This window comes from Toxotes jaculatrix, chromosome 7 (genome assembly GCF_017976425.1).
Source record: "Toxotes jaculatrix isolate fToxJac2 chromosome 7, fToxJac2.pri, whole genome shotgun sequence".
NCBI lineage: Eukaryota > Metazoa > Chordata > Actinopteri > Toxotidae > Toxotes > Toxotes jaculatrix.
Genome location: NC_054400.1, coordinates 8,500,066 through 8,510,621, shown reverse-complemented (window position 1 = coordinate 8,510,621; position 10,556 = coordinate 8,500,066). Strand labels below are relative to the sequence as shown.

Genomic DNA, 10,556 nt, shown 5'->3' with positions numbered 1-10,556 from the left:
TGTGGGGGACGCACTACAAAAACAAGTGAGCAGGACCTCCTACCCACATACCATTCATAAGATTGTGTATGTGTGTGCATGTGTAGGCTGGTGAGTGTGTGTGTACTTATTGTTTGTTTGTGTTTTTGTGATTATGATTGAGTTTATAACACAGAGGCCACCTGCCTACATTCAAACACCACAAGATAAACCGTTTAATTTATTGCTCAGTAAAACAGCCAGACGTAGGTTTCACTCTATAATTGAACAATCGGGCACTTGATCTCAGTTAGGCAGCAAACTAGGAGGGATGCCGTCAATGTCCGTGCTTCTTGGGGGAGGAAATGTTGCAGGGCGCATAATGCAGAGGGATTCAAATGGAGGTCAAGTGATGATGTAAATGCATGAGCACAGAAAGCTACAACAAGTGCCTTATAAACCTGCCCTGCACCTCGCACAATGAGCAGAGGTGGAAGGTATCACAGTGCAGTTAAGTTCTGAAGCAGAGGTAGCCGGGCATGAGGAGACTTTAGATTTCATAAGGAAATCATTCATCACGTTCACTGCAACATTTATGTGACGCTTGTAAAACCAGTTCCTTCGCAGATTAAGTTTTTATATGCAAAATCTGTAACCTCATTAAATATAAAAGATATGATTTACTGTTTGAGACGAAACTACCCAATGGAGTAGGCGGACCACCTGCAGTTAAATGCATAATGTAGCTCTCTGAAGGGAAGTGTTCCTTAAAATTAAGGTTTCCACAGTATCCTAAGATCTGTGGACTTTTATGTGGTTTCACTGCATTCACAAGAAAAAAAAAAGACTTGATTACTTTAAGGTGTTCTGGTGATGTGGATGATGAAGGACAGCAGATGACCATGATAAAACACTCACAACACAGCTGCATGGCCGCAAACAAACACAGGTCTAAACAACAATCAGAGAACAGGCTTGTGACCAGGTTAGGTTGCTGAAACGTGAATGTGAGTGCCCTTGGGTAACTGACTCCATCTCCAGCTTCTGGAGCTGTTGAAAGTTACATGGAAACTGGTGTAAAGAGCAAAGTCTAAAGGTGTAGAGATTATGCAGGCTTTTAAAGAAAAGGTTTTGACTGACAAGGTATATGTGCAGTGCAGCATATTGATATTGATGATGATGATGATTAATTACTGAGTAATAGTTCAGCTGGACACCCCAGTGTCCCCATAGGGTTAACTGACCGAGGCAGTGCCACCCAACAAGCCATTTCTAATATAACTGCGTTGGTAAATGTCTGATGTGAGAGCGAGGGAAAGAGGGAGGGAGATGAGGTGGGGGGTTAGAGAAATAAGGATCCCATGACGCCCACAGCTCCACAATGACATCACCGGCTCTAAAAAGAAGCGGAAGAGGGAGATGGGAGGCACCCCACTTATTAGATTTCGTCGTAAGGTCCTGTTCACAAGTGAAGATGCTGCTGCGCCTCTGTTAGGGAGCCTGTGATGTGCGCCAGCGGAGCGGCTGAATTTTGGCACCCTGGTGAACTTCTGAGGAGACAGAAGCGCCAAGGCGCCGAAAAGCACCTCATGAGACGCAGAGACTGAGGCAGCTCTGCAGGGATCATTTCACAACTGAAGAAACTACGCGTTTTGACTTCAAATCTAGCTTCGTGCGCAGGGTTGGAGAGCTTGAGGTTAACTTTGAGCTTTCTCTTGTTCGACTGGCTAGAGAACGCAGGCATCGGCGCAGGCTACCCTTCGCAGGGAAACACCAGTATCTTTTTATTAGCGAACCATTGTAAATATTGCATTATATCAACTTTATTTCACTTTGTGTAAGACATTCTGTGATTGCTGCTCACATGAGACAGTCAGTTATGTGCGCGTCTCCAAACGAGGACGCACGGAGATATGCCGAGAAGTGTCGAGATTATTTACGCTAATTCAATATCCTATATTCATAGTCGCCTCGCAGTAAACGACGAGACAAAAACGACAAAATTAGATAATTATAAATTGCATCTCCCGGTCTTTCTGACAGTTAATAATCCACAGCAAAACGGATCAATTCCCGTGCGTTAAAGAAGTTTTAGCTCCTCGGGCTGTATTGTAACTGCAAAGGTCGATGCCGAGCAGTCAGTGTCACAGAAATTTACTTCTGTTTTGGGGGAGAAATCTGTTCGACAAGGTGGAAAGGCGTTTTAATTGAAAGGCACTGATCCGTGTCTTGACGCACTGGCCAGGACTGTTTGTATTCTTAAAATGGACTTGGAAGACCTGCCGTGGAGGATGCAAGGGAGCTAACGTTTGGAAACAACAGAGACTAAACGAGAACAACTGAGGTAAATGTGACACAATATATTTTCGAAAATATAAGCAGTATTTTATTGTGTACAAACACTATGTGATAATCTTATGATTTTTTTTTATGAAATACATTTTTCAAACAAATTTTATACAGTGGAATATATATGGTTTTTTTGTTTTGTTTTTTTTAATCTGTAAAGACACCTGGAAAGCTAAACCCAGCATGGCCTCGGTTCTGGACAGTGGCTGCTCCATGGAGCTGAGCGGCTGGAACAGCAGTGTGAGCAGCTCCGGAGCCTCCGTCCCCTGCAACCAGAGCGTCCTGAAGCTCGCCCCTTACTCCCCTGAAGCCACGGCGGCCTTCGCCACAGCCATAACCTTGATGGTCCTGTTCACCATCGTGGGGAACATCATGGTCATCATCGCAGTCCTGACCAGCCGGTCTCTCCGAGGTCCGCAGAATCTGTTCTTAGTGTCACTGGCTGCTGCGGACATTTTAGTGGCCACACTCATCATCCCCTTTTCTCTGGCTAATGAACTTCTTGGTTACTGGTACTTTAAGTCTCTGTGGTGTGAGATCTACTTGGCGCTGGATGTGCTTTTCTGCACCTCCTCCATTGTGCACCTGTGCGCCATCTCACTGGACCGCTACCTGTCAATTTCCAGGGTTACTTACGGGCGTCAGCGGACTCCCAGACGCATCAAAGCAGCTATCGTGGTGGTGTGGCTCATCTCTGCCATCATTTCCTTCCCTCCTCTGCTCTCATTGAACAAAAGCGAGGCAGGGAACCAGGGGAGTGAGAGAGGACCACAGTGCCAGCTCAATGATGAACGGTGGTACATCCTTTACTCCACCATCGGCTCCTTCTTCGCCCCGTGCCTCATCATGATCCTGGTCTACATAAGAATCTACCAAATAGCAAAACAGAGGACACGACGCCCGCCAGGTGAGCCCAGGAAGGATGGGGTAGGCTGTGCCACACCAAGTCAACCTCCACGGCATGTACAGGCTAATGGGAAGGATGAGGAAGAAAGCACACCCCCTTCATCCAACAAAACCTCCAATGCTAGGCCCCCCACCCTTGCCATCACCCCTTCTCCATCCCCAGGAGAGTCTCAAGCCTCCCAGAATCCCACATCCAATAATCTCCTGCAACCTCCGTCCCCTTCTCCAACCATGACCCCTGTCACAGCCTCCCATGATACCTCTCCCCATGGCCCCTCAACCCCCTCTTCTGTGCCTCAGTCTGCCCCTGCCAAGACTAAAGAGGTGGGGAAGAAGGGCAAGCGACAGGGAGGGAAAAAAGCCGACAATAACAATGGCGACAGCTCAAGCACAGAGAGCGATATGGAGCACAGCCATGGAGGAGGCAGATGCAGCACCAGCATGCCCGGGTCACCTGCAGGAGGGGGGATCCACTCCCCAGCCTCAGTCAAGCGCTACAGGGACATGATAGCCACTTCAAAGGGGGCTCGGCTGGTGCCAGGGAGGAAGTCAAAAACAGACAACAACCCTGGGGCAGCGAGGCGTAAAGCGATGGTGAATAGAGAGAAACGTTTCACCTTTGTTCTGGCAGTGGTCATCGGCGTCTTTGTGGTGTGCTGGTTCCCATTCTTCTTCTCCTACTCTTTACAGGCAGTGTGCCCGAAGACCTGTGCTATCCCTGATCCACTCTTTAAGTTTTTCTTCTGGATCGGTTACTGCAATTCTTCACTCAACCCAGTCATATACACCATCTTCAACAAAGACTTCAGAAAGGCCTTCAAAAAGATACTGTGCAGAAGCACCAAAGGCACTTTCTTTTAGCATACAAAATGTGCTGTACAGGACATGGACACAAAAAATTTGCTGTTTCTGAGGCATAAAAAAACCCCAATTATTTCCATTTTTCGGAACACTGAAAGGGCTGTTTTAAAAATATGTTGAACTGTGGAAATTCCAGCATAAAATTCAGAACTGAGAGCCACTCTTTTACAGCCACAGTGTGTGCAAACAGGCAACGTGGACTGTGAAATCCCAGCTTGCAGCTGATACACACAAAAAATTTTACAGTGTGGGTGAAAACAGGACATGGAATAAAGGCAGAGCTAGACTACGCTAAACTGCTTCCCACTTCAGTATTGCTGTTAAGATTGTGAATGCAAAGTTTTATCCCCAGATCACACTGAATAATGGATAATACTAGGAGAAGGAGGGGTGCAACATCATAGAAGAAATGCACACACACTCTATAAAACTGACAGGCAGTCTTGAAGAATGCAGGAAAACCATTGAGAATTAACTCCTGAATAAGAATACAGACTGTTTAATGGATAATATATAAGGTTTTTGTAGTTATTAAGGATTCCAGGACTACTGGAGAAAGAAAACAGATCAAAAGAAGGAAAAGTGGCCTCAGATTCATGTGAGCCTAGAGCCTTCTATTTATCAATACAGAGCACAAGGACCACACAAGGTTAGTGGTGATTTCTTACGTCTGCAGTCTTAATTTGCCCAGCTGCAGGGCAAACATGTGTTCCTCGATTTTATCTAAAAGCGCAACAACAAGCAAAGGTTTCTGATGATCACAAATGTAATAGCACAGACAAGGGCACCCTTTCACACTCAACTTGTGGACTTTTTTTGTAGAAAGCCCTCATGTCAGACACCATGCTCTTAACTTGGCAGCGTTCACAGTGGACACTCAGGTTGTTTGTTATGACACTCGCAGTTTCCACCAGTTACAAAAAAGCTGAAGTGTGGTGGATTTTGGACTTAAAAGAAAACCATGTGTATGTTCTTGAGACATAAAAGTAAGATAACGTGACCCCCTCCCATCCTCTTAGCTTGTTGTTTCCTGCTTTTTAACTTAACCAGGACTACTCCATCGTTGGACTGGCCTGAGCATTGCTTCCAACGAACTGCCTCAGTATTTGGACATTTAAGAAATGGTCAAAACTGTCTCAAGCCTCTTGAAAATGAGTCAGAGGTTATTCACAGTATCTAATGGGAGGTGCATCTGCTGAAGACTGAAAAACACTAGATTCTTTTTATTTAACATGTGAACATTATTTTCCAGAAATCCTGCTTCCTGATGAGCAGCAGTATTTACCAGGTCTATATTTACATTGAACTGTAGAGGACAGCTGAACAATGCAATTATGGATGTGTAATGTCACCCCTAATTACGCCTACATGGGTTATTCTGAGAACCATTTTGCTGAGTCACTCTTTATCTACGCCTCTGGCACATCATCGCCAGCAGTGGACCTCTACATGGCGCATTTGGTTTGTTGCTGCGAGGCGAGAGGATGAATGGTGCATTTATTTTTCTCACCAAGAGACCCAAGCTCTATCAGTTTTCTCGACAAAAAAAAGAAAAAAGACAAAAGAAAACGTGTCTGTAACTGTGAACAGCACACATACTTATTGACTCAATGGGACAAGGGCTGTCAGCAGCAACACTTCAATTTACTAATTGTTTAATTCTGCTGACCTGTATGAGTGTGTGTGTATGATGTGTGTATGATGTGTGTGTGTGTGTGTGTGTGTGTGTGTGTGTGTGTGTGTGCGTGCGTGCGTGCGTGCGTGCGTGCGTGTGTGTGTGCGCGCGTGTGTGTGTGTGTATTGACTTTAATGTTTTTCTGTAGAAAGTGTCAGTGCCTCCTCTGGCTGCTATGTACTACAGATCTATTGTAATATTGATAAGAACAGAGACCAGATTTCCTGGTGCAGGCCTCGCTTTGCTGTCTGTCATGTGAATGTTTCACTTGATGGAGAAATCAGTGGTTTATCACTATGCTGAGAAAGTCTTATTGAGTTGTAACTCAGTGTTAATCAGTGATATGAAGTACATGGCTTTTCAGTGATCACCCTCAAGGGACCAAAGGACCTTATAGGACACCAGCCTGACTTAGTGATATCTGGCTCTGTGTTGCTTTAATGAAGTATTACTTTGTATTTGGTGTATGTGATGGGAGGCTAAGATTGAAAACACTGTATTATTTATTTCAAAATATTTTGTGTTTTCTGTTACCTATTTATTGATCAGTTACTGTGCTTTTATTCTGAAAGTTAAGCAAAGTGGAGCTGATCAAAGAGCGAGAACACTGTACAGATTTTTAATATCTTCAATCAGAGCAAATTTGATTCATGCCATTGAGCTCTTGCTTTGTGAGACTGAGCTGTATTTGAGTTTGGGGGATGTTATTTGTGATGAACTGAAGGAGCATGAACTTTGAGTTATGTGAATAATGCAGACTCTACAATACAACATTTGTCATCGTTGTCTCATCTAGTTATAGTACAGTAAAATGTTCAATCAGAGATACAAGCACATTCATGGATGTACAATCTATCAAGTGTACTGCAGCAGAAAAATCTCTCCTCACCAGTGCTACTGTTGTCAAATTTTTCCTGAAAAAGTAATCGAGCATGAACATGTCAATAGCACCCATAGCCAGTTTTAGTTGGATGATTTGCAGGCTTTGAGCAGGACATCAAGGCTACAATCCATACCACACAGAGCTGCTTGGAGATTCAAATGACTGATTAACCAAAATGATTGAGAGTAAGAGCTCTGTGCACTTGTGCACCTAGTCCCTGCCTTCATCAGAAATGGTTATTTTCTCTCCAGAAATACAAACAGCTATAGCAATGCAATTATAACAAAAATAACCACTGAGGTCATGGATTCATGACTGATTCATGACTCCAATAAATATCAGTTGTAATGCTGCTCAGACCCCCCAAAACCATGGCTTTCTGTGGTGAGAATGCTGCTTTGTTTGTTTTTCAAAAGTATGAATTATGGCTTAAAGGTGACAGATGCAGTAATCTGCCCCTTGATCACCATCCTTTTCCCTGAAACCCCCTATATTGTCTCTGCCCTGACTGTGTTTGGACCGAACTGCACGGTCTGAGTTTCACAACCTTTTATCCCCCATCTGTCATCATCCCTCTCCAGTTTGGAAATAAAGCTACTTTAAAAACCATGAGTCTTTTGCCAGTTTGTTCATTTTATATATTTTCACAACACAACATCAGGGATTGAGGGAATAGGGAAAAAAAGGTCATTTCTGAGAAGAGAATCACCAATAAGTTGTTTCACAAATATGAGAGTTTTAAAAGAATGACGGTTTTCTAGCATGCATGTTGAACCAAAGTGCAATCTAAAGCCATTTCCAGCCGTCATGAAATACCCCTGAATAGCAACATAACTTTAGGAAATAGTCCATAACATTGTGAGTTGATGGCAGTTCAAGATGTCATTGGAAAATCTCCTATCACAGTGGGACAGGTCGCAGCAGAAGCAGCATAATGTTGCCTACTGCCAACAAACACAGGGGAAGTCTATAAGGAATTAGAGCATGTTGCCAAATATCACATATGCGCTCACACACATATTGAATGTGTCATCTTGCAAGTGTCACATACCGTATTCAAGTCATGAAACATGCTCAGTGCACATACAGATGTACACACACTTGTTGTGACAGCTTGTTATATTTGAGGTCAGCAAGCCTACAGTGAATTGTAATTGATTTATGCTGATGATTTCTCAGAACCGAATCTAGCCTCTGCCCTGCTTTTTCCCCTCACACACACAGACACACACACACAAATATTTTCACTCAAAAAAGATGCACCGCCCTAGTGATGGCCCACCTTTATGTCCTCGCCATTTCATTTCCATATTCATGGCAGTGCACAAGGAGGTGAACAGATAACTTATCTTAGCCAAGCGTAAGGAGCCGTGAGGTGTATGTTTACAGTGTTGTATATTCATACAGACACAGTGTCCCTAAGCTCCTTATTCTCTAGCCTCAGCTGGAATATAAAGCAGGCCTGATCTGTGGCAGTGGACCCTCCGGAGAGAGAATGGAGAGAGTCCAACTAACACGACACACAGCACGCTCATTAGCTTCTTATTCACACAAGATAGTAGCCTCGAGAAAAAAAAAAATGCACACACAATCTCCTATACAAGGAGAGGCGTACACACAAAACACACACACAAATGTAGAAACACAGACAGACACACATTAACTTTCATTTTTAAATTTATGATGGATGTAGCGTTCCACAGTATGAATATGTATGTGTTTGGAGGGCGTTACAGCACTGAGCATTTTCCATTTCCAATCTCCTCCACGTTATAACGCCAGATAGATTTCTTCACTCTGTAATTTGGCCAAGAGGCAGGGTGAAAAATGAGAGACAGAACACAGTCAGGCTCTCGCCCCTATTGAAGGTAGAGACATTAAAACGCACTTTTGCTTTTTGAAATCTGTGATAAAAACGTCATTTTTAGGGGGCACAGGCAATTATGATTAGAATCGCTTTAAGAGTCTGTGACTGTTTAACAGCGTGGTACTCGATGGGTGTGTATGTGTGTGCGTGTGCGTGTGTGCGCACACTTCTATCTTTGGTAGGACCAAATTGAGCTTTAGACCTTGAGAAAGAACATTTTTGGAAAATGAGGACATGGCCTTCAAAGACTTTATTAAGGTAAAGTGTCAGAATCTGGGTTAGACATGTAGTTGTTTATTGTTTATCTCACTCTCCATTAGCTGTTACCTTGGAAACAGTTTTTTGAGGTCAAGAAAATACACAATTAACACTAGTTTACACACACACACACACACACACACACACACACACACACACACACACACACACACACACACACACACACACACACACACACACACTACATCCAACAAATGATACAAATTGAACCCTCCTCATCACATCTTAGGACGCAATTTCTCTTCAGAATGTCACTATACTCCAACTGCCTTTGAAGATATTTTTGGATATCTATATTATTTAGCAGGGTGTTTATTACCAATCCACATATAATTTTCAAGCTTATATCCTTTGATTGTTTTTGCTTTGTGATTAACACTGAGGGTTTTGCCTCTTCTTCTGTTTATTGTGCGAGTGTTTGTTTTGATATGACTATGAATTCCTCCTGATTTCAACATTATGTGCCCTTCTGCTGCAGCCCAGCATAATCAGGGGGAAAGTCACTTGAGTCAACAGTGTAAAATTTGCATGGAAGTAAAATAATTTCCACGTCAAAACAAGTTTTTATCAGTGGAGTACAGCTTTAAAAAGTTTGGACAAATACAGAAACTGCTTACAATTTCCCCTGCAGGGATAAATAAAGTTGTTCTGAATTGAAATGGACTGAGTCACAATGTCACCATTCCCCCAAACACAAAAAAAGTTTACATCAAATCTAATACAGGTAGGTAGGTACATGACATACAAACAATAAACAGAACATTGATCCATGAAACGCTACAACAAAAAAAGTCTCAATTAATTTGAGCATTCATACTACCATACATCCATACTGCCATAAATACATCCAACTGAAGCTATATTGCTTCCAAATATGTTTTTAAAACTACATTCTTGAGTAATAAAGTATGGCAGACTATTCTGGTGGGGCATGGCTCTGTACATTACAGTTTTTATTGCATTGGTGTTTGGTGTGTGAGTGTTAGGGGTTAGAGAAAGCATTATCTCGATGAGAGTCCTCACAAATATAGAATTACAGAATTGTGTGTTTGTGTATGAGTTTGAATAGACCAGATTGAACAACACAAAAAGAAGTTCACCATCTGATGCACAAAAGAGATGTCGAAATAAAAGCCATGCAGTTTTCCAGCTGGAAGTGTGATGCTTTTTAGAAAAATATTCTTGTGCAGCTTCATCGTTGAATTAGGAATGAGACTCATTTCTGCTTTCCCTGTGGACACAATTACTCCCATGTTTTTCATGGATATAAACCCTGACGCATTATTGTGCCTCCTGGTGTTGGTAAAGAAAAGAACTGAGAGGCAAAATTGTCACATTATTATCATGGGCACTATCGGGCTTTACTGTAATAACTCTATTAGTGCTATGTTTCTTTGAAAAATCGAAGTCTGGCCAGAACTCTGATGAAAATCCAAATCAGAACTCAATCATCTGATTGAAAAGTACATGCGCAAGCGATGAAACAACCATAAAATATGCAGTTGATGTGTTGGCGGATCAACACAAAATAAAAGAGATGACTTGTGCAGTTGTGTGAGACATCCAAGCAAGGTTGCCAAATATGAAGAGGGGAGAAAGACGGCAGTGTCTTTATTTAGCTGGGCCATCATGGAAAGGTCACAAAGTTCATTTTGACACACAGACATGCACGTACGTACCCTTACACATGCGCACACACACCAGGGCAATCACAAACACACACTAGTCAGGGTATACACACACACGCCAAATGAAAACACACACAAAGAGAAACAAAC

The 10,556-nt window shown here is 42.8% G+C and overlaps 1 protein-coding gene across 2 annotated transcripts; it reads left to right on the top strand.

The window, feature by feature from the left end:
- The first annotated feature begins 1,454 nt into the window (after nucleotides 1-1,454).
- adra2b (adrenoceptor alpha 2B) lies at nucleotides 1,455-7,186 on the top strand. Of its 2 annotated transcripts, XM_041043128.1 has the most exons (3): nucleotides 1,455-2,302; nucleotides 2,468-3,807; nucleotides 3,904-7,186. In XM_041043128.1, exons 2-3 carry the CDS (start codon nucleotides 2,491-2,493, stop codon nucleotides 4,072-4,074), a joined length of 1,488 nt encoding a protein of 495 aa, XP_040899062.1. In that variant the 5' UTR covers nucleotides 1,455-2,302; nucleotides 2,468-2,490; the 3' UTR covers nucleotides 4,075-7,186. The 2 variants fall into 2 exon arrangements, with proteins under 2 accessions (XP_040899062.1, XP_040899060.1); XM_041043126.1 differs by having other exon boundaries at nucleotides 2,468-7,186.
- The last annotated feature ends 3,370 nt before the right edge of the window (nucleotides 7,187-10,556 follow it).